Source organism: Aspergillus thermomutatus (genome assembly GCF_002237265.1).
Source record: "Aspergillus thermomutatus strain HMR AF 39 chromosome Unknown NODE_12, whole genome shotgun sequence".
Taxonomy (NCBI): Eukaryota; Fungi; Ascomycota; class Eurotiomycetes; order Eurotiales; family Aspergillaceae; genus Aspergillus; species Aspergillus thermomutatus.
In genome coordinates, this window is record NW_020798060.1 from 51732 (window position 1) to 75370 (window position 23639).

At 50.4% G+C, this 23639-nt stretch overlaps 7 protein-coding genes across 7 annotated transcripts; 4 read left to right on the forward strand and 3 right to left on the reverse strand.

Moving 5' to 3' along the window:
• Positions 1-149: 149 nt before the first annotated feature.
• Positions 150-2953, reverse strand: CDV56_105891 (uncharacterized protein; the record flags this gene model as incomplete). The annotated part of the gene is made up of 6 exons (XM_026759510.1): positions 150-237; positions 289-765; positions 812-2193; positions 2258-2548; positions 2643-2762; positions 2819-2953. The coding sequence occupies 6 exons, from the start codon at positions 2951-2953 to the stop codon at positions 150-152; spliced, it is 2493 nt and encodes an 830-aa protein (XP_026618116.1).
• A 1892-nt stretch (positions 2954-4845) lies between these two features.
• CDV56_106200 (uncharacterized protein) lies at positions 4846-7237 on the forward strand (the record flags this gene model as incomplete). Its single annotated transcript, XM_026759819.1, has 4 exons — positions 4846-5510; positions 5577-5864; positions 6402-6566; positions 6619-7237. 4 exons carry the CDS (start codon positions 4846-4848, stop codon positions 7235-7237), a joined length of 1737 nt encoding a protein of 578 aa, XP_026618117.1.
• Positions 7238-10653: 3416 nt separating this feature from the next.
• CDV56_106571 (glycoside hydrolase family 127 protein) lies at positions 10654-13031 on the forward strand (the record flags this gene model as incomplete). Its single annotated transcript, XM_026760190.1, has 6 exons — positions 10654-11060; positions 11123-11530; positions 11580-11910; positions 11985-12416; positions 12499-12720; positions 12777-13031. The coding sequence occupies 6 exons, from the start codon at positions 10654-10656 to the stop codon at positions 13029-13031; spliced, it is 2055 nt and encodes a 684-aa protein (XP_026618118.1).
• Positions 13032-14113: 1082 nt separating this feature from the next.
• On the forward strand, positions 14114-17080 carry CDV56_106768 (IQ calmodulin-binding motif domain protein; the record flags this gene model as incomplete). The annotated part of the gene is made up of 1 exon (XM_026760387.1): positions 14114-17080. One exon carries the CDS (start codon positions 14114-14116, stop codon positions 17078-17080), a length of 2967 nt encoding a protein of 988 aa, XP_026618119.1.
• A 470-nt stretch (positions 17081-17550) lies between these two features.
• Positions 17551-18933, forward strand: cia1 (iron-sulfur cluster assembly protein CIA1; the record flags this gene model as incomplete). The annotated part of the gene is made up of 1 exon (XM_026760571.1): positions 17551-18933. The coding sequence occupies one exon, from the start codon at positions 17551-17553 to the stop codon at positions 18931-18933; it is 1383 nt and encodes a 460-aa protein (XP_026618120.1).
• A 348-nt stretch (positions 18934-19281) lies between these two features.
• On the reverse strand, positions 19282-21312 carry kexA (serine-type carboxypeptidase kexA; the record flags this gene model as incomplete). The annotated part of the gene is made up of 3 exons (XM_026760658.1): positions 19282-20631; positions 20696-21056; positions 21125-21312. The coding sequence occupies 3 exons, from the start codon at positions 21310-21312 to the stop codon at positions 19282-19284; spliced, it is 1899 nt and encodes a 632-aa protein (XP_026618121.1).
• Positions 21313-22314: 1002 nt separating this feature from the next.
• Positions 22315-23224, reverse strand: CDV56_107182 (SAM-dependent methyltransferase; the record flags this gene model as incomplete). The annotated part of the gene is made up of 5 exons (XM_026760801.1): positions 22315-22371; positions 22426-22544; positions 22603-22713; positions 22772-22789; positions 22885-23224. The coding sequence occupies 5 exons, from the start codon at positions 23222-23224 to the stop codon at positions 22315-22317; spliced, it is 645 nt and encodes a 214-aa protein (XP_026618122.1).
• Positions 23225-23639: the final 415 nt, after the last annotated feature.

Genomic DNA, 23639 nt, shown 5'->3' on the forward strand with positions numbered 1-23639 from the left:
AAGAGAAGAACCATACGTTTCACGTCGACTGTAGTAGCTAGGGCCCCAATCATTCACGAGGACTTGTTCATGAGCGCGGCGACTGGTTCCCGTGCCTCGATGATTTGGAGCTGTACGTGGATTGACAAGCGTACTATATGGCAGATTAATTACTTCCCTGCTTGAGTGGTGTCGAAGTTGTTCATTAGTTGCTCCAGGAAGAGAATCCACGGGACCAGTTGTTTGCACATGACCGCGCTGGCGTTGGTTAACCGATCGTACATCCTCACTATAACCAATAGGACGTACGAAGTCATCGGCATAGATGCTTCTTCTGGAGGCCCCATAAGAATCAAAGGTGCGATGACGATGTCCAAAAGCCTGCGAATCTGGCATATAAGTCGCTTCTCTAGCTTGTCCTTGATGGATTCGGCGATCTTCATAAACACGTCCAGCTTCTGAAGCCGGGTCAGACAGCTTTGAGACACCATTAGAGCTCTCATTTGTAGGGGCAGTAGTAAAGCCGGCACCCGATGAACCGTGAATTTGCTCAGAAGATCTGTGGAGAGAATATAGCTCCGGGTAATGCTCCAGCTGGTGCTTCGGCTGATGCTCCCAGGCTGTTGATCTGCCTTGAAAGTTAGAATATTGCCTTTGGCCAACCACGACTTCTGGAACTGGTTGTGTGGCATAGTCAGAAGGATCTTGAGATCCCTCTGGATAGCGCTCTGCAAGGTAAGAGGATTTGACTGGAACCATGTATCTCCTACGGATTGGAGGCCCACTCTGGGAAACAAATGATCTTGGTGGGGCATTTCCCAGATAAACGTACTGCTGTTTCGCATGAGTATCCATAGGAAGCATGGGCACGACATCGGAGCGAGGCTCAATGTAAGTAGCAGGGTCTTGGTTGGCCACACGTCTCCTTTTCGACGCTGGAATCCAAGTAACATCCGATTCTCCTTGAGGCAATGAGTCTTGCGGAGCGGGGCGGCGAGGTGTTACTGAACGAATAGTGAATCCTCCCGATATCCTCCTGGTAAGTTGATCTAGGTGGGCACTTGGCGGACGCCTTATTTGCTGGGGCGAAGGCGGGGTCTCAATAGAGGGTAATACGTGATCCTGTGGACTCGGCTGCATTCCAAGATATGGAAGGCCCGGGATTCTTGACATAGCGCCGGATGGTACTCTGCTCCGTCCTTGGATCTCCGTGGGACCACCGACGAAGACAGGGGTATTTGGGGAATTAAGCCGTTGGTCCAAACGCGCTCTCTGTTGATCAGCTGAAACTTGTTCCACCAAAGCTCGATTCGCCAAGCGAGTAGCGTCACTTCTCTGATTTTGTAAATGCACAGGTGTTTCCGGATTGGATGGCTCATGAGGTATCAGTCGAGGCCTTGGATGGGTGTTCTGTGCGTCCTCGAGGCCCGACCGCTCGGCCTCTGTTTCCTGCAAACTTACACGATTCTCCATCAACGGCGGCATCAGAGTTCTTTTTCGTTCATGGTCAAGGATATTTTCCCTGGATGCAATGTGTGGGCCAACAGAGACGTGGCGGAGTGTTCTTATGGTTCGATGAGAGGCAGGTCCTGGGTCTAATGTGATACTTTCCTGCACGGGCTGTCGTGCGGTCAACAAAGGCCCTCGCTGGCCAGTGGAGTCTGTGTAAAACCTATGTTGGTAAGTCCCATTTCTGTATCGGTTGAGGGCACGGTCCCAAGCATGATATCTGCTGAAGCCACGACGATCGACCCGCTGCCTTTTCGGCGATTCAGGAATGAAACGGAAACCAGGCGGAGGTTCATCATCTGAGATGTCCAAATGCGATTCCCGCACGGTTGGGTGGGCGAAGTTGACCGGCCTCGTCTGCAGTTCCTCTGCTCGTGGGTGGCTAGAGATGATTTCTACGCTGTGATCTCGATTGACCGAACGAGAGACCTCTCCTTCCTCGACATCACTGTCGTCATCATCAGATATCACAATGACCTCGCGAAAAACATCCTCAAGAACTGTCTTTCCGTTTTCATCGTCACCTCGCCATTCCACTAACTTTGCTAGAGTGGGCTCTTCGACCGCGCTTCGGGCTTCGTGAAACGATGTTGTCTTCAGAAGACGATCATAATCAGTGTAGATATGCCTTATATGTGCAACGACGGCTAATTGTGCCCGACGTGCTAGAGGTAATTCAACAGCCGTACCGACTTTGCGTTGGCCCTTGACTCGAATTCAGCAAACAATAGACCAGCCGCTGCTTTCGCGCCCGATTTGATCTACATACCTTCTGGAACGCCGTCTTGATGATCTGATTCAGATCGTTGTCTGGTATATTTGGAAAGAGGTCTCTCAGCACGTCCCTAGCCTCAGTGTTGATTGTTATTTGTGAAACCTCAGAGTTAGCATGTCTGCTTTCACTAGCAGCAGCTGTGCTGTGAACAGGCATTACGTTTCCAGTTGCTGTAAGATGTAAACCCAGGTCCATACACACTGTTGCGACAACAGCGCTTGGAAAATGATACCCAATGCGGTGCACATGTTGAGAAAGGTTGTGGGTGTGCATATGAGGAGTTGTCTAGTTATTAATTATGAGAACCGGGCGAGAGCAGAGAGAAAGAAAAGGGCTGAGGAGATGACAGGTGATACAGGGAGGTTGCTAATAAGCATACCGTGACAGCGTAGACTTTCAGACCGTCTTTCCGGCATAATTCCTTACACGCACCTGTGAGCTGGGGATTGCCTGCGGGAATGAAAGTGTAGCCGGGTGGTGCTTTGGCTTCAAACGATATCTGTCTTTGCCGTCAAGATCGTTCCTCAAGGCACTAAAAAGGGAAGGGAAGCATACAACACTCCGAAGCTTCTTTTTCTCCTGTGTGATAGATTCAAGGATCACCTTGTGCTTTCGGAGAGTCCGCTTGGTGGCCCTACTTGGAACACGCCTGGCTAAAGCCGAGGCAGGTCTCCGAAATACTCGGACCATATTGCGACTGAACGTCGGCTCTTTTTCAAACACTACAGCAGACGGACAGCTTTCGATACTAAGAGCATCTTTTTAATCAAAAGGTGAATGGACGATCGAATAGACAAAAACCCACTAGACGGATCATCGAGGAAAAAGGCAAATAGAATGAAACAAAGAAGAAGAGAGAAACGAGTGATTATGCTGAAGCCGAATCTGTTAGTCAATCATTTCTACGCAAATGCGTGAGCTTGAACCGCGAATCGCAGCTCAGAGATGAGATAGATGGTCAAGTTTCTTCCTCTTTGGCCTCTGAATACACCAAAGCCAGGAAATAGGGGAAAGTAAATGATTTGAAAATCAAGTTCTGTTCTCAAAACGGTGAGTTTGACACAAGTATACGTAGCTGTGGTAGTAGTTGGGTAGAGTGGTAAGATATAGAAAAGGTGGGAGGCGTCAAAAGTGCACATTTGCGGCCTAACACGCGGCAGGCGCCAAATCAAGTTAGCGCCCTCACTGCCTGGCCCAACTCCATCATACTGCAAGTGAACTTTCTGGGAACAAAAAGTCCATAGGCTGAGTTGAGTTACTTCGCTTATGAGGGGATGTTCACCCTGAGAATTGGGTACCAATGAGCTCTAAGGGGTTGCATTCAGATACAACCTCTTCGATTTCAGCGCTTTTTCAATCCCTTAAGCGCCTCATACAATTCATGCGGTGAGCCGTGAAGTTAAGAATCTCAAGCCTGTGATGGACCAGAGAGCAGTCATCCATGCTTATCGGCATCTCTACCGACAAGGCCTCAAGTTGATTAATTATTCTGCTCCATCTCGGCATGTTCTACTTCGGACATTGCGATCAGCCTTTCGCTCTTCACCCGCTCGTGACTTCGATCCAAAGAAGGTAGCCAATACATTGCGTTTCCTCCAACGCGCATCCGATGTCGCCGGATTGGAACACAAAATTGTGAAGAATCTTCTGATGGTTCGGTATTGGGAGCAACCGCAGGTGAGAAAAGACGTGAAATTGTAGGTCCCCTCCGGGCAATCGCAGGGTCACCGGAAAAGCTGACTTTGTGCTTCATATACAGGTTAAGAGGACTAGGCAATGGCGGAACTGAATTCACCATACGAAAAGATGCCAACGAGCATTTCAATCGAACACTAATGCTACTTAATGAAAGCTTGGGGACCTGTCTCAGGTGATACATCCAAGAAGATTGTTTATGGGAGATGGCCAGTTTCGAGTGCGTTGGCTCCCGCCAATACTCTGGACTTCTCTCTGAATATGTTCAGATCGCGGTTCTTGCTGAAAGTAACCACCTGGTGTGGAAGATCCGTTGCCCGTACCCTGGATCGGCCTTGAACGTCAAAGTATGTTTATTCGACGATAATACCACGTCTCAATGATCTAAAAGCATCACCCGAAGGAGAATGATTTAACTGAGAAAGGCAAGGAAGTAGAGGTTGGCGTTCACGAACAGGGCTCGCTTCAATGTACATTACTCGGGTATGCTTGGTACTGATGTAAGATCTGCCAACCCTATACTTCTCTCATAGAGGAAATATCATTATTATTCCGCCTGAGACTTTCACACGTAGTGATAATTTGCACAATGTATTTATCCGAATCTTCGAGTAAATATTCTTTGTTCATTATCGCCTGAGGTCGGTTCGGACCTACTACTACCTTAGTATTTACCTGCACGATTTGGAGAGACTGGAGGCAGTCATACCTTCTGGGCTCGGACTCAGGCAACGAATCAGCGGCCGGCCTGCGCAGGGGCACGTCACATGTCTTTCATGCCTGTTCCGGTGGCTTCTCAGAAATCAGGTTAATAACGGTTTCAACCACAGCTTGGATCGGAATTTCAAACGATTGCTTCCAACGTCAGATGTTGTTCCAGGCCCTTCATGAGTGGGCTCATTTCTTCTTTGCTGATCGAACCCGTCGTTCGGCAAGCCCGTCGTCTCTCAAATCAGACAAACTCTCATCCGCCTTACGATGACGACCTAGCCGATTCGCTACCGATCACACGGAGCAGCAGCTCTTCAGCAACTTACAACGACGATGACCGCGCTAAAATATCAAGTAGGAAGGATGATCATGAGACTTCGACAATAGGATTGAATGGAGATTACTCGGAAGCTGAAGGTACTCATTTCGTACCTGCCTCACCGGCGCCGTCTGAACTGAGCAGTCGGCGCCATGACCGCGGCGGCGCTATATCACCAAGCCAGTCTCATTCTGGAACACCTGTTGTATCATCACAGAACCTGCACGGCCTGAGTGATTCGGAACATGTTGATGGCGTACGACCGTACGCTGCACCTGAAGTAACAGGAGCTGACTCTACGCCTGTCTTCCCTCAAAATATGGTTTTCGAGCCAAATCCAGGTGCACAAGAGTCAAATCATTTGTCAGCCCGCCATGGCAATCTTGATGACACTGGTGACCAGTTTTTGCTTCCGGAGGACGACGGAATGGGCGTTTTGAGAAAGAAGATCCACGCTATTCGGGACCTCCAATCCAGCAATGAGGAGAAAGCACGTATGATTCACGAATTGATGACTGAGAGGTATAATGCTTCTCAGGGAAAAAATAACTTGATATCGACCTCACCGAGGACACTGTCGCCATCTAGCCCCCAATTATCCGAGCGATCTGTTACTCCGATTTCCCGCTGCGGCAGCCGGTCCTCCGACCATGCGCCCATCGATCCACCTTCAACAGCTTCGACCAGCCATCAAATCGAGGACACGTACAGATTAACCGCCGAAGACCTGAGACCCACGTTCTTTCCTAAGCCCGAATCGAACTCGCCCGTGTGCGATTTTGAGGATACGGATGCCGAGGACGTCGAGGAGGCCTGCTTGGGCTGCCGACATTATAAAAGGAACGTCAAACTACAATGCTTTGAATGCAAGAAATGGTATACTTGTCGTTTCTGCCACGATGAGGTAGAGGATCATCACCTCGATCGACCGAAGACGGAGAACATGCTGTGCATGCTCTGTGGACACGCCCAGCCTGCCGCAGCAGTCTGTCGGCAATGCGGTGAACATGCTGCACAGTACTATTGCAATATCTGCAAGCTTTGGGATAATGATTCAAACAAAAGTATTTACCATTGCAATGATTGTGGTATTTGCCGTATCGGCCAGGGTCTCGGAAAGGATTTCTTTCACTGCAGGGTAAGAAAGCTTTGGATAGAGAAGAGCAGTTTGATATGGTGTCATATTTTTCGTTAAGTGCTGACCTGTAAGCAGACTTGTAGTGTGTGTTTGCCTATCTCGATCGAAAACACCCATCGATGCATCGAGCGCTCCACTCAATGTGACTGTCCAATCTGTGGAGATTATATGTTTACGTCTCCTGAAACTGTCGTCTTCATGCGCTGTGGGCATAGTATTCACCAAAAATGTCTTTCTGAGTACTCTAAGAGTTCTTACCGATGCCCCATATGCAGCAAAACCATTGCCAACATGGAATCGACGTTCCGAAACCTGGATCGCACCATTCAGAGTCAGCCCATGCCCGCAGAATTCAAAGATACTAGCGCACTGATTCACTGCAATGATTGTGGTGCGAAGTCAGTTGTTCGATATCACTGGTTAGGTTTGAAATGTGATATGTAAGCGCTTAACACGCTCTCTATTGTCATCGACAATCTAACCGAGGATCAGGTGCGAATCATACAATACTGCTCAGATCCGCCTGCTCCACGGTGAAGTCCTGGATTCTCTTGACCGAGTCGGCGGAGACAACAGGGATATATCAGCTTCTCCGACACGATCCTCATTGCACGGTGCGGAAGAAGAAGCTACCATACCATTGCCTCCCGCCCAGTTGCGGGTTGATACGAGCTCCCCCTCTGGAGCAGGGTTGAGTCCACGACTTGCCGCATCATCGTCTGCTGAGCAGAATGGACGTTTCTCCTCGTATAGCCTAACTCGGGGTCGTGCTGTCTCACCAGTCATCAGTAATTATTTCGGATTGCCTCCGGACCGTGATTCCAACAGATCGAGGTCAACTCTACCTTTTTTTGGGGATCTTGCTGGAAAAGATAGTAATGACCATACTGGTGGTAAGCTTCGTTTGTGGGGAACAAAGATTAAATACAAATACGGCTTCCTCGACCGAGAAACAGAATCAGCTGACGGGACCTCGGAGGTTGAGGAGGAAGGAGACGACGGTGACGACTCAGCAGATGGCGATTCGGTGGGAAACGACGAAGTCGATCGTGGGGACCCAGAAGAAGACGATGATGAAGATGAAGGCATTGATATTTTTGGACACCGATGATTTCTCGAAAGGCCTGGTTCCCTCCTTGGATACGTTGAGCGTTCCGGAGGCTGCCAAAGACACCATTGACAGTTTGCGGACAGCTTACATATCAATCTGTTTAGCGGCATCGACACTATTGATAATTTACAAGGGAGCTGTGAGGGAAGAAGCTGGCAGGCCCGACTGCCTTCATCTGAGATGACCAATATGGATTATTCGGCGTTTAGAAGCCTATTAAATGGAATTACCAGGTTTGACACTGAAACAACACATGAGTGTCGGGAGTACAATGGTGCAGCACGAGATGAAATGTCCGATCTGCCTCTTCTGTGATCACACAAATTTTGATTCTGTTTTCGAGGAGTTTTGGACATCACTAGCATACACGGTGCACGGCGCAAAAGGAGTTTTGGAGGCATCCACCCTGCTGGTGAAGTGTGCGATATTAGAAAAGCAATATGAGCGATTGCTGGTCAGTTGCCGAAGAAGTCTAGCCTGGTAACTTCTCTGGAGCATGTTCAAACGATACTTCCTTCACATCAGTAGTATATCACCGGTTGGGAAGGTCATCCATCTCAATATGAAAAGAGATGACTCTGTTCTTTGTCTCTGCGGTGCTATCTTCTTGTTCCTCGGCCCCAAAGAATCCAGTGTTGCCGAATAGCTTCTCCATTCGTTCAAGAGAGATATTCTTCGTCACCGGGTGTATAAAGTAGACAGATAGCACGGCCAGGTGACGAGATCGGCTGATCAGTCGCTTATACGGAGAGAAATGGCAAGCAGCAGACGAGGGCATGCTTCACTTCCCCCAGCAGCGACATTGAGATCACAGAACAGCCAATAACTTCGGCCGCCTACCGTGGTCTTGAATCTGGGCCACGGTTCGGTCAAAAGAATGAGCCAGCAGGTTTGCCCTAGCATAGAGAGACCGAAGCCCTAATATTCTGGATTCTAGCGGTTGTCCAAACCTCTGCTTCTGTTTCTTCAACATGAAGCCTGCGAAACGGCTATGCAGCATACCTTATATGTTAAGAAAGATATCTCTGATAACACAGCCGGAGGCAACGGGCCGTTCGACCAGCAATATGCTTGTCAGGCTAGATATGATCAAGAGCGCAACAGTCTGGTTCATGAAGCTGGCCAGCAAACGGGTTCGTAGACCCTACTTGTCGAGTTTGAAGGTTGCTCACCAAAGCAACAAGTAACTGGAGAACAGCCTGGATGCCGTTGATTGCCAATGCTCGGGAGCCCGAGTCCCAGCCCAAACTCTGGTATATTAAGGTAGCGTACTGGTGAGCGAAGCAATACCTCCGCACTGTACAGTGTGTCAGTCGGTCTTCCTGTAGCCCAACGAGCAAATTTCATAAGCTGCTCGCCTGCTGAAGGCTCGCGGCATAGAAATCGCGTCTTCTTGTCCCTGAAGAGACCAACGCATCCTGGATCACAGCGACGGCGAAACTCTTGCGAAGTTACCAGCTCATGAAACTCCGGTCGAATAGCTTCATTTTTGGGTGCTCCAGATCTCAGAGGGCTGAGCGTCTGCAGTGCTCGCTCAGGTGCACCTGGATACTTCTCCAGTAGAAAGCGAGGGTTTTCGTGATAGAAGAACGAAATTGCGACAAAGCGTAACCCGATGGGAATCTGATTGGCGCTGGATACTCTCCATGCGATATTGTAGGGCGACTTATGAAAGGACATTCCGTAGCCAACCCAGAATGCAATGAGAGGCCCTCACTCGGCGACGTAGAGATTGGTAGCGTTATAGTCACAACCGAACCCAAGCCTGCTGCCAGAATGGTCAGTCTCAATCTCTGACAGGTAATGGGTGTTTTTGCAGCAGAGGGAAGACGTCTGCGAGAAAGGGTCCAGAGTCAACGCTCGTGAGAAGTCTACCAAGGAGCAAGGATCCATACGTATTGAAATCACTTGCACAGTTCTTCATTACTCATTAGATCTCGGGGTCGTATAATTCTAAAGAACGAGACATGGTGCTTTTTTGGTTATACACGCCGACTATCATGATGCAGATGGAAATGCGCAGCAGAGGCGCCCCAACCAGCCAGCCAAAGTACCTCCCAGGAACAACTGCGCAAAGCTTGGGCAGAGTCCGTCAGTTGAGTGCCAAGGAGAGAGACTGACACCAACCTCCTTACCAGTCATTGCCCAAGGTATGGTGGCCATCAGTCCGGACTTGCTGTCATCGATATTGTAGTAATCAATAAACTGCTCGTCGGCTAGAATGACAGTCATAATGCCCGCATCGCAGCCATTGAAGCAAGTACAAAAGACCATGCCGTACAATAGCAACGCCGCTCAGCTGGGTAAGTCAGAGCAATGAACAGTGTACGTCTGCATTCAAGGAGAAAACATGCCCTCTTACCGGGTCTTCCTAACGAAGGAACTTCTGCGTGAACCCCGTTCTGAAAGTGGTATGGGAAAAGGCTTGATGCTGAGTGCCAGGCTGTCAAGTCAGTCTTCCGTTGACATTCCCTTGATTCTCCCTGCAGAGAGTGGCCATCTGACAGTTTGTACTTCGCGAAGCTCCGCTTCACTTCTCTCGGCAGTATCGGGCTCCCTCATTTGCAGATTTGGAAGAAGTCATTGCCAATCAATCAGTCAGAAGGTCTCCACATGATGCTACTTTACAGATCATCAGAATCGGAGAGACGCCGAGTCTTCAGCTTAGTGATGTTGGGGTCAAGGAGGAACCTCCTGCCAAGGTTCAAGCAAGCATCAAGGGCACAGGGACAAAGCCCTTCATAGCCATTCTCATTGGAGACGACACAATCCTTGCGCACTTGCTTCAGCTTTGTGGTGACTGGCATCTGAGATATTATCTCCTTGAACTTCAAACTGAGGGAAGCACTCGCTTGTGCATATCAGGTTGTTCTTTGAATTTGACGAATGGGCTACTATTGTCAGGCGATCAGCGCCGTTAATGACACTTTCATTAAAAATATTAGTTGGCATTAACATCGTGAGTAGCTCTAGAGCATCAGCGCACTCATATGTAACACTCGAATGAAGCTCTCGGTCTGGAGTAGATAGGAGTTGCTTTTGCTGTGATCGACATGGCGTAAGGTAGTACGATCAGGCCCCCACCGGAGACAGAATCTCCACCGGAGGCTTGGTGCGCATTGAACCCTCCAGCTTCTCCAGCTTCTTAGCTTCGGCACGAAAGTCAACAGGATCTACTTAAGGCAACCCGGCAATGGAGGTGGAGTGTTCTGTGCCGTCGGTGATCAAAGAACAAGAATGTCAGCCAAAAAAAGCTTGTCCACTGTAGGAATGAGGGGGAGGGGTCTGCTCACGACTCCGTATCTGAATGTCGCAACAATATAAGGGAAGCCTAGCTCCCTCATAACGGCAAAAAGGTCATATGGCCTTGAATATTCGGTGTCCGCTTCACAAAAATACCGAATTCTACGTTCGATATGGAATACCCGCAAGAAAGCTTCAAAGCCACAACTTTCGCTCCAGACTCCTTTTGGGCCCGTCGCCGACAAGTTGTTCGATCCCAAACACTGCGGCACCAGCTGCAGATGCTGAAGGAGACTGGACGATATGACGCCTTCAAGTTGAAGTGGCATCCGAGTTACTCGGATCCATACACAGTGTGGCCGGTGCCCAATCACCAGTTTTGGGATTCGGATGTGGCCAAATGGATCGAAGGTGCTTGCTATTTTCTGATGGATTTTCCAGACGAAGAGATAGATGCGGCCGTCAGGGAGCTTGTGGAAATGATTCAGAACGCTCAGCAGCCGGATGGGTACCTCAATATTCACTACACGGTAGTTGAACCTGGGAAGAGGTTTACCAACCTGCGTGACATGCATGAACTGTAGGTTTTTGTTCTCCCTCATGCGTCAGACCAGAAGCTCGAATCTAAATCTTGTGGGTTAGATATAATGCTGGACACCTTGTTGAAGCTGCGCTCGCCCACCGCGCCCTTTACAAAAACGATGAATTGTTGTCGCCGATTCTGAAATATGTTGCGCTCCTTGCAGCTACCTTTGGGAACCAGGAGGGACAAAAGGCTGGCTATCCTGGTCATCCAGAAATCGAACTAGCCCTTCTACGGCTGTATAAAGTAACAAAAGACCCTGACCACCTTCGTCTCGCCCGTTTCTTTCTTGAGGAGCGTGGGAATTCCTCTGGCGGAAAAGAACGGCGGCATTACTATGATGTTGAGGCCGAGGCACGAGGCGAGCGCAAGCACGAAGTGCCCGAAGCTTATCCAGCCGCGAGAAGCTATTGGCAAGTCTTCTCCTTTGTTGCGCCTGGAGACAATCCAGGCATTTGTGTTCTGCTGTCCCTATGTTTCGCTTCGGACCAGCTCTCGCTAATTTAGGGTGGCCAGGTATCAACAAGCCCATGTCCCAATTACCCGACAGCAAACAATTGAGGGACACGCTGTTCGTGCCATGTACCTCCTAACCTCAGTTGCGGACCTGGTCCGCATCTCCGAGCCAAGCAGTGACGTTGCCAACAAGTTCTTGCCCACTTTGCATCGACTTTGGTCGAACATGATCGAGAAGAAATCCTACGTAACGGGCGGCATTGGTGCCATGAAACAGTGGGAGGGTTTTGGCATTGATTATTTCTTGCCCCACGGAACGGATGAGGGTGGCTGTTATGCAGAAACTTGCGCAGCAATTGGGGTGATGATGCTGGCCGAACGGTTATTACAGGTATCGTAGCTCTTCTTTGTCCATACTGCTCTTTTGTTCATGGGTTAGTTACCTAAACAATGACCCATATATAGATTGAACTTTACAGCCACTATGCGGACATTTTGGAGCTGTGTCTCTATAACGCAGTCCTAACAGGAATGAGCTTGGATGGAAAGGGATTCACCTATGTGAATCAACTCGCCTCATCAGAAAAAGACGTGTCCCGGCGCTATGAATGGTTCGAGTGTGCCTGTTGTCCGCCCAACGTTACTCGAACGCTTGGCTGTCTGGGCGGTTATCTTTGGAGCTACAAGGTTGACAACGAGACACAGAAGGCTACCGTCAACGTACATCTTTATACCTCGGCTACATTGCGCTTTGAGGTCGCCGACTCCAGGATCGAGATTGCTCAGGAGACACAATGGCCATGGCACGGGGATGTCTCTTTTTCTGTGAAGATTGACGGCCCGTCAGTGAACCTGGAGCTGCGGATGCGAATTCCTGGATGGGCAAGCACATGGGAGGTCAGTGGGCGATCCTTTCTTCTACTTTGATGATTTTGCAGATTGAAGAAGTAGAGGATCTGAACGAATTTTCGTCAACCAGGTTATTCCGCAGCCTTCACGGCCGGATCTTCGTGACGGGTATCTGTATTTATCCTCAGACTGGATCCAGCAGCATGCAGAATTCCGTCTCAGCTGCCCGATGCGCCCCCGAGTGGTAAGGCCGCATCCATTGACGATGCAGCCTGTAGCCTACGTCACCCGCGGACCGATAGTGTACTGCGTCGAGGATGTGGACAATCCTTGGGAAAATGATCATTTTAAGGTAGGAAGCGACGTTCACCAAGAGAAGAGGAAAGCCGCAGCTGATAATCAATGAAGAGAATCATCTTCGATATAAATGCACCTTTACAGGAGGAGGTACAATCGACTCCCGATCATCACGTGGGTATCATCGCCCAAGGTGGCTCTCGAGGAACGTTGGATACATCCCGTTGGAGGCAGCAGATTGTAGCTGAATCCGGCGATGCAGTCCCAACCAGCGAGGACGTGAGAGATTTGTGCTTTATACCTTATTATCTCCGAGCCAACAGAGGCGGAAAAGGACAGATGCGAGTGGGACTACGGGTCGAATAGGAAGTGGTGTGGAGGTGTGATCTGAAGAGATACATGAAGATCCTCATGTACTCTTGAGCACTTTGTTTGAGAAGGAGAAGTAAAGTAATGTGAAGAGATGCTTTGGAGCCGATAAGAATGATGGTCACATGCCTGCATATTCATGAGGCTGCAACCGGATTACCTGAAGTAGAAATTCCCTGGACGACATGACCTCGACACAATCAATATGCATCTGTGGATGATAGCAAAATGTACCGGACAAGGAATCGACTGCGACATTATTCAGCAAGGTCAAATTCCTTAGCGTCCATTACTTCTCCTTTCCGATCATGTCAGTGTCCTCTCACGGTCAGAATAATCTCTAATCTTTCTGATTGCAGCGAGAACTGTGCTTAGGTAAGCAACTGGCTGCATTCGACCTGCTTCTCTAGGATGCTGCGATAATGCTAAGGTACAGAGTAGATGCTCTAGATAGCCTTGCTTCAGCTTATCAGAAACTTCCCCTCCAGAGATCAGCTGAAGTCATCTCTCCATTGTGACCTATGTTATAATCCTAATGATTACTATTATTATCAGTGATGACGATGATGCCATCACATGAATCAAGAATGAACGCATAGAGTACTAGTATCGCAGATGGTACCTACTTCTTAGAAACATACCTACCTACCCTTCTCTTATATTTTATCTACCATTCCTTCATTCTTGTCCGGGGTCCGTTACTTATCAAATAATAGCTCCAACTTACTTTATATCCTGTTCTCCGTTCCTTCCTACCGCCGTTCTTTTCCCTCCTCTCCTCTCTGTCTCTCCGACATTCTATTCTGAAACGCAGCACGGATCTTCCCGCACCCTGGCCATGTCCCAGTCTTCGATTTGAAAGACTTGGTTCCTTCAACTCACTTCTCCTCCTTTCCTGTTCTCTTCCCCAGGGTTAGTGAATGACTGGAGATGGTATCACAATAAATCTGCACTGCAGAGTGATAGATGAAAATAGAAAGCGCTTGATCAATCCTTTCTACGCCCCGCCATTTCCACCAAGAACCCCTCTGCCTCCGTCTCGTTGAATGCAGCAATATACGTCATCGGCGACGTAGATCATGATTCGTCGTAATTCAGACATCGAAATACAGCTTCCTGATGCTGGGCCCACCGTTGCGCCGGAGTCCGTGACTGAACCAGACGTGGAAATGCTTCCAGATGAGCAGAAGCCCCCGCTGAACTTACCAGCTCGGATCGCTGCCCGATTCTCGCGAAAGTCGAGCTTGGCTCGGCGCTCCTCTGCGACATCATCTCGTCGGAGCTCGATCTCATCCCTACATTCGCACCATTCTAACGCCTCTTCCAATGGCTCGTCCCCCGCAGACCACGTTGCGCAACATCATCGGCGAACCTCGATTTTGGAGAACCGAAAGGCGAGGCTTGCAGACCGTGCGTTGCATGCGGAAAAGGTGAGGCTTCGCGCTGCACTTGCCGCTGCTACCAAAAACCTTCAGAGAGAGGAGCGAGCACTTGCTGCTCAGCAGTCACGCGAGCGTCTACTTGCAGAGATCACCGCCAAGTGCGAAGAGGAGGTTCGCCGGGCGAAGAAAAAGGCTGAAGACAACCGAGAAAGATTAGCTGCAGAGCACGCCCGCCTCCGGCTGGAAATGGCGGAAAAGTTCGCGGAAGCAGAGAAAAGGCGATTGCTTTACCAGCAAACTCAACGGCGTCACCGCACTAGTAGCCTTCCAGCGACAGAGGAGAAGAAGATGGCTCGAGTGGTCACCAAGTCTTTGACTCGGGACGCAGCCGCAAGGACTATTCAACGCGTCTGGCGGGCACATCACGCGAAGCTGGTCATGCAGGAGTTCCGGAGTCTCAACCTCACGGTTGACCGCATCCGTAGCATGGACTTTGAAGATGTGGGGGCCATGCTCTCAGATGAAACCGTGTTGTCCGCAACGGCCCGTGTTCTTCGACTTTGCGGACTGCAAGATATGGAAAGTGGGACAGTGGGAGGAAGAGGTGCTGTCCGCACCTTTCTCAGCAGCTATCTGATCGTGACGCATCCCGCCGAAGTGCTTAGCAGCAATGGTGAACAGGAACAAGACCTGATTTCCAAAGCTCGCGAGCTTCTTGAAGAGTTCGAGCAGAACGCCCCATTACTTTCGTCGGGGTGCTACTCACCGACGGCGATATCGACGGACCTTCAAACACTGTGTGAGGCATACAGCGTATTTTTCTCGGCATTCCATGCGTGGAAAACTCACGATTCTAGCGTCTTGATCGAGATCATGCTTGCTCAGTTCATAGAATTAGAGTTGATATGGCAGACGGTCAAAGATGACCGCGCCGGTGGTGTTGCCGATGACTATTGGCAAGGCATCAGGCAGAATCAGATTCTACTCCTTGCCAGGCTGAAACGTCTGGCTGGCTCGGACAAGGCAATGCAGATGGTGCGAGACTCGCTCAAGAAGGTCAAGCGGGAGAGGAAGCGTACCACTTCCAAGCAGGCCATCCCGCGATCTGCCGAAGTAGCTCCCTCATCGGCGGAGGCCTTGACCGAGAGCGTGGCCTCGCCCATCAGCGAGAGCTTCAACAACGTGGAAAGTCCAGTCTTTCGAGAGCTGGATAAGCAAAGGATTTCTCCGCATGAGCGGTTTACTCAAGTGCTTACTGCTCTACCTGAAAACCGCGCTCTGGTACACGAGCTTCTCATCAACAAGGAGTACAAAGTTGATGAGACACAGTACACGGCACCCCGCAAGCAGATTATGAAGCATATGTGCGATATGATGCGGAAAGATGTAGATGCTGGGATGGGTGCAAACTGGATGGTCGCCATGGCCACAGTGATCCAAGATCGACTGCTACGCTTGCTCCGACCTGGAAACTCGCTCCATGTTCTGATCAGCGAGGTACTTGACCCAAAGCTTGTGGAGGGCCAATGCAAAGCTGGCACCTTTTCTTATGATAGATTTTTCGATTTTATGAACAACATTCTGCCGAAGCTTTGCGCCCCTTATCGGGATGCTGCGGTCAAGGCATTCGCTGAGGAGGACTCGTCCGGCGATGCTATTGATCGTCTGGCGAGGCTGATGGGCCTCATCGACCTGCTGTCTCTGGATCATACCAATTTTATGATCCAGGTTTCTGCTCCGCAGCTGATACAAGAGGCTCCCGGGTACGAGCAAAGGACCTTTGAGCGGGGAATACAGGATGGGTCTATTAGCTTGGGCAAGAGCCGACGCTTCTGGCGGACGAATCGCAAAATTCTCGTGGATGAGATGCAAAAACGCGATCCTGAGAATGTCAATGGAGAGCCTCACCCGCCGGCTCCCAAGATCTATGCGCAAGGTCTTGTGGACCTTGTGCTGAGCAACGCGCCTGTATCCGAGGACCTCGTTCCTGAGACTCTGGACCTGGACCGTCAGCGGCTGGGGAAATTGCATGCGCGGGCTTTCAGAATCGTAGCCACCGCCTCAATTCTGCTCACAGCGAAAAACCTCCTTAAGCGGGATGTGCGGTCACAATGGAAGGCTGAAGCGGACCGGATTTTATCTCTAGACTTCAACGACATCCAACCCGATCGAGTGCAGTCAATCCTCGAGTCAACGCATCCCATGCCTTCGAGTGCGAGTGCTCAGCTTTCAGCGACAATCCGGCGAGTTTTGGCGCCCGTGGCTACGGCGTGCGTTGCGGTTTCACCTGGATCGATCGAAGTTCAAAGTGACCTCGTCGCGCCAAGATCCTCATCATCTTGGGAGTCAGATAGCACATCCGGATCAAGCCGAATGGCGCCTGGCCCAACAAGCTTTACTGACCCCGTGGCCCGACTCATCCTGTCTCGCCTTCGCGCTCATGTTCTTTGTCGTCTGAGCGCTTCAAGTGCCAGTGAGAGGGTACGAGTAACAACTACAGCAAGCCAGAGCCTGGCGGGGGCAGGCATGCCGGAGTTCGTCAACGAAGTTGGACAACTGACTGAGGAACTGGAGAAGGTTCGAGAGGTGGACTGGCTCTGCCATGGCATGGTCTATGAACAGATATTGGAGGAAGGCCTAGCCCAAGGAACAGGAGGAGTATGAAGCCGTTTGGTATTCCGCCTCGGGGGATCTTTTTTCTTGGATATTTATCTTTACTAGATGGTTTGGTTTTCTCTTGCCCTTGTCTTTCACAATTACTAGATTCTGAGTCCAAGCATAATGCCACGAATGATTCAATGAGAATAGAAGAAATTTGTGCTGTGGTGACAGTTTTTGAGGATTTTTGATCCGTCTCGCCTGCTCTCACTTTCTTTGACATAACAATCGATCTACACCAAAGCCATTTGACAGCAAGTTCAAATATAGACGTGATAACCTTGAAAGGAATTTCTCATTGACTTTGCCATGTCGGAGCGAGGAGCGACCCAGCTCTACGATAATCCGCTCTTAGAAGAACCCCACCTGCGCTGACCTCGGGTCTCTGATCACAGACAACATCGACAGCCCCGACACAAAAACAAGGAGTAGGGAGAACACGGAAAGGGAATATCAAAAACGTACGATATATTGTCATGGCAGCCGAATCATTCGCCCAGTTGTCTCTCCTATCGGATCTCACTCCTCCATCGCTCGAACGTACCTGGCTGACCGCACCGCACCCCACTCTCCCTATCGTTGCGACGTGCAGCTCCGACAAAACAATCCGTGTCTACTCATTGACTAATTTCCGGCTTCTTTCGACCATATCGGGCGGTCATAAACGCAGCGTAAGGACATGCGCCTGGAAGCCGCACGTCAAGGGGGAAAGCGTACTCGCCACGGGCAGCTTCGATGCGACCGTCGGCATCTGGCGACGCTGGGATAGCTACGGGCAGACGGAGCGTGGAGCAGAGGATTGGGCCGTTAGTCACCGTGCCGACACCCGGGATCACGCAGATGACATGACGAATGGCAATGGGGCAGGAATTGACGATGACGGTGGCGGCGACGAGGACGAGGAGTGGCGGTTCGCCGTGCTGCTGGACGGGCACGACAGCGAGGTCAAGTCGGTGTCGTGGTCGCCGTCGGGGATGTTGCTGGCAACGTGCTCGCGGGACAAGTCGATCTGGATCTGGGAGGATCTGGACGACGGTGATAACAACTTTGAGACCGTGGCGGTCATGCAGGAGCACCAGGGGGATGTCAAGTGCGTCGCCTGGCATCCTGTTGAGGAGTGTCTGGCCAGTGCCAGCTACGACGATACCATTCGGCTGTGGCGGGAGGATCTTGATGATTGGGGCCAGGTGGCCTGCATCAAGGGCCACCAGGGCACGGTATGGTGTGTCGACTGGGAGGGCGCAGAGAATGTCCCGTCCGCACCGACGGAGGTGGCGGATGGCGGTTCCTCCACGGCGCAGTGGAAGAAGGCGCATGCGCTTTCCGGTCCTCGTCTCGTCTCATGCTCTGACGACCGTACCGTGCGGATCTGGAGACGGCAACCGAAGGAGGAGCAGCAACGACAACACCAACAATCGCCGTTCGGTGGCTCGGGCATCCCCAGCATCATCCGTCCGACGGGATCCGACGAGACCTGGGATGAGGAGTGCGTTCTGCCGCAGGCGCACGATCTGTCCATCTATACGGTAGCATGGAGCAAGCGGACGGGTCTGCTGGCATCTGTCGGGGCGGACGGTCGGATCGTGGTGTATGAGGAGCGCATGGTCGTCGAATCGGCGGCAGAGACCATGGAGACGGATCCCCCTACATTGGCGGACGGCACAGTGGACTCTCCGGCTGCTCCTAGAAGTGAATGGAGAGCCATCGCCACGGTGGACGGTGCCCACGGAATCTACGAAATTAACCACGCTACTTGGGCGAAGCGCGCAGATCGGGGACGGACAGAAGGCGCAGACGAGGAGGTCTTGATTACCACGGCTGATGACGGCGGTGTCAAGGTTTGGACTCTCAAGAGGTGACCAGTCTCGATTGATGCACATAGAGGGATTTCCGTCACTCGCATAGGTGGTATGACACTGGGGGCTAGGTTGAGGTTCGTACGTGACCACCGGGGAAAAGTCCATATTGATAGATCTGATGTTAATCGGAGTTGCACATATGAAGCGGACCTTGCCTGACTGTTAAACGGCATATACATTGACCACGGTTACTCCAACACTTAGATCTTTTGCTTCGAGGCGGCAATGGAACATCGACTCAATAGAAAAATATCTATGCATTGTAATTGACTGACTACACGCTAGAGCTAACCAACTTCATCGCAAATTTACAATAAATATGACACCGAAACAACCGACCTGCAACATCTATAATTGAGCGCCTCCTGCCTTTGTGGAGCTCGGCGGGGCGGTTGGCTGGTGATGCGGACCTTCTTCATCACTATCATCCCCGACAGCATAATGTTCTTGCTCCAGACCTGGGGAATGAAGGTTGTCGAGCTCGGACTCGTCAAAGTCACCCGCTTCCACATCGGCGGGCCCGGAGCGCTTGTTGTGGAACCGCTCCAGAATAGAGCCACTGCCAAGGTCCTTCTGATAGACTCCCTGATAGCCGCGGTTGTGTCGTCGACTGCGCCAAATGAAGAAACCCCAGACCGTCACACCGATTATCACGACTATTAGGGCCGCCTCGCCGGACTTGGCGTAGGCCTTCCATTCTGTCTCTTTCATCTTCTCCTTCTCTTGCTGCTCGGCTGCTGTGCTGTTCGGGTGGCCGCCCACGGAGGTCTGCGGTAGCTTCTCGCCATCAATCCGAGAATCCGCCGGCTTGCCGCCGATGTTGGCGATATCGACATTCATGAAGCGGTCAAGCATATCACGGCTCTGGCGAGGCAGATCGTAGGGTACCATATGGCTTGCATTGTAGAAGAGGACGTAGGTCAGATTCCGGGCATACTGGTAGATACCGGCCGGTTCACCTTCAAACGTCCAATCGTGACGCGGAGCCCAAACACCAGGGGAGGTTTCGAAGCCAGTTCCACCGTTCCACTTCATATTGTTGATCAGCTGCTCCGTTCCGACATGGTTGCAAATGAGATCCTTGTTGCCGCTGAACAGCAGGATGGGAATGCCGGACTCGAGAAGGTCCGGTAGTAGTTGAACAGCAGGCACCGAGTTCGCTGCGTTGAAGGTACTGCTCACCGCGCCAGAGCATTCCTCCCATCCGGACTTCTTCTCGGGATTGATGTTCAGGGCTTGGACCACGTCCGGGCGCTGCAAGTAGGGCTTCACGTCCACCAAGTCTGTGGGCCAATTCATTCCGCACGACGGATACGTATCTCGGAGGCGGACGTCGTACATGTTGTAACACTGCTTGTTCGAATCTTTCGTGCGCGCCAGAATTTGTTGCAAAACCTCCTCACAATCCTTGATGTTTATGGCGTTCGGTGATGCACTTATCTTTGATTCGCAGACGGATTGATAGACTTCAAGATCTTTGGCGAGACGGCTCCCTTCTGTAACAAGACCCTCCTCGTATGCGAAAGTGAGGTAAGATGGGTACTGTTCAGCCGGAGAGATCCAACCATTACCGATCACAAGGCCGCGAAGATTCCACCGGGCGCTCTGGTCATTATCGATCTTCTTGTTGCGTTCCTGTATAGCTTTGGCGATGTAAGGGATATGCTGACCAGCATAAGACTCGCCGGCAATGTATATCTGATGACGACGCGTTAGAAAGGTTGCACCAAAATCATCAGGCACGAAGGATGAGGGCTCCTACATCGTCACGTTCATACTCAGGAAACAGTTGAAACCACTTCTCCAGGAAGATGATGAATTGAGCTGACATCTCATCGAGCTCGTGGAGATAGCTGTTGGTGCTGACGTAGCTGAAGCCCGTCCCGACGGGTTGATCAACGAAAAGCAAGTTTGCAAATTCATCCCACGAGCCATTATTGTACTCCAGTGTATGGTTATCCTTGAGTCTGTACGGACCGATTTCCATGAGGGCGCCATCCATCGAACTGCATCCTGGCCCGCCGTTCAGCCAGATCACGGTTCGCTGGCGGTTGGCGATGTGACGGTTCTGGTAATGCCAGAAGAAAAGGTTGCCATTATTCTGCGCATCTACTTCGATATGCCTGATCATGCGCAAATCATATTAGCCAGCATCTTTGGGAGTATCAGATCCTCAAACACCGAAACTCACCCGGCATGCATCTTCAACAAAGGCCCTTCTGGGGCACCCGGCAATGATCGCACATAGTAGTCTGCAGCAGATTTGGCTGAAACTAGGGTCGGACTGAGGAGGAGAAGTAGTGACAAGGCCCACGACGAAACGTCCGCGGTGCCCGATTGCGTCCTTGACCCTCGAGATGAGGGCGTTGTAAAGAGCATTTCAGGCGACCAGGATGAGGGACAGGGGATCAATCTCTTTTGATGAAAGTAGAGACACCGGATCGAATATGAGGGAAGTGGTCCTGAGAGGAGTTGGAGGCGACGCTCAATGTATCATTGGAGGGGGGGATCGTCTTCTCGCTCTCCCTACAATTCGAAGGATGATGGCCGTTGCGGAGGTCCGGACTTAAGAGGAATGACGATGATAGAGAGAAAAATCAGAGGCAATAAAACAAAAAAGCAGTAAGAGCAGAAGAGTAAAACAATCACAATGATTAGTGAGAAAGGACAGGAATGCTGGACCAGGTCAACTGGTAGATAGATGTTGTAGTAACTATTGATGCTAATTATTGTTAGTTCCTAGGTATTCTAAAAGTAGCTCTAACAACAGCGATGATGATCTGGATGGCGTGGCCTTGACTGTGGTACAGTACGGTCATGTATTGTACTGGAAATTGATTAGTAATCCAGTACGGTAACCTTAAGGCACCTAAGTAGTAGATACTTGTACTTGTAGGCATGAGACTTGGGTACAGTGTCGACTACTCCGCACAGCCGAGCAGTACCTGTACGGTACACGGTCTTTGCGGGCTGTATTACCTTTTTTGGCTATCTATAGAAACTAGATACTATTGATTGAGATTGATGAATGGAACACGAGATATACGAGGAATTGATTTTCTAAACAAGAACCAGATACGAGGCTGAATGGCTGAGAGGTATCCAACTTTCGCAGTGGTGTCAAAAATTTCTCTCATGTTACAGGAACAATGTGCCAACGCTGAACCTGGAGAGCAAGGAAGCAAGGAAAAGCTAGGCTGGAGCAGAAGCCACTTAACCCATCCATGCATCCACAGCCATTCTCAAGAAAGGCCAAATTGTACACTTGAGAAATAGTGACTGAGGAGGTGTTTAATGCAATTGATGGCCCGGTTATTCAGCCTGTCAACCAGCAATTATCCGGCGTAAGTCCTAATACCTTCATTTGCACCGTTCATAAGATCAGAACAGGTCGTCCACACCCTTGTCAGCGTCCTTTTTGATAAGGTCAACCATGCCCTGTGCATGTCAGCGTCTCTGAGCATTTGGGGCCGAACACTAAGAAACACATACATCCGGCATAATGGGTTGACCATCGTCTCCTTTCACATAACGGAAGGGCATTTCGGTCCGCTCATGTTTGTTGACAATGATCTCGGGATAATCGATATACTCGATCTTCTCCAGTGGCACTGGTGACAGTCAACATGGATGAACAGATGGGTCAAGTCGACACATGCATTCTGATACCTTTTTCTTGAACCACTACGCGGGTCACTCGCACAGCTGTGTCAGTAGTCATCTGCTTAGGACCGAGTCGTCTTCCGACATAGCCTTTCTTTCTTAGCTCGGATGTACGATCTATATCCAGTGTCAGTAACTCTTTGTCAGCGAAAGCATGTTGTTCAATTAAACGCACCTCGTGGCGGATCATCGCCTGTACTTGGCCAGGAAACCGACAAGTTAGCTCATTTCCTCGAGTCCGACCAAGTAAATCACAGCGTCAAGAATGACCACGGGGGATGTACGAACCTAGGATGCCACCAAAGAGAAAGACGTCAAAGATGTCTCCATCTTCGGGGCTCAGTTCGACCTGGGCTGCAGGGTCCAGCAGGCAGACCCTGGACTTCCGGTCTGCGAAGATCTCCTCGACACTACGGTGCTCAACCTCTAGACCTTGCGTCGCGGCCAGGTCATCTGGTAGTCGCAAGGAGGTCGGCACGGAACTGAGAAGAAATCTTGATCCAACCGCATGCGACTCACGCGCAATACAGCCGTATTCCAAGGCTGACCAGGGACCCAGCTCTGCGTCCAAATGTTCGACCACAAAGGTCAATTGTGTGGCCGATGGTACATTATCCTGGTCAGACATTTTTTTTGTCCTTTCCGCCCCCCTTATTTTGGTTTGTTCCTTTCAAATTAAACGAATGGAGAGATGGGGATGAACTCCGAAAATCTTTTGTAGGCGGAAGACCATGGGTAAGGATCCAGTGAACGGCGGGGTTTTGGAGTCGATCTTCCAGTCCAGATGACGACGAAGTCTACACAATGAGATGGACAGAAGGGAGTTAATTGTCTGGGCAGTGAGTATGCATCAATTCATCTGTTCTTCCGGTGTATGTTGGATAGTGAATGAATTTTCTATACGGCCAGATACCTCACGAAGACTGAGGAAGTCAAAAAGCCAAGGGAAAGGCAATGCCACTCTTATGGATAACATGTACAAAGGACCTTCGGAAAGAAGCATGATAATAGATATAATTATGATATACGTAGTAATCTTGTAG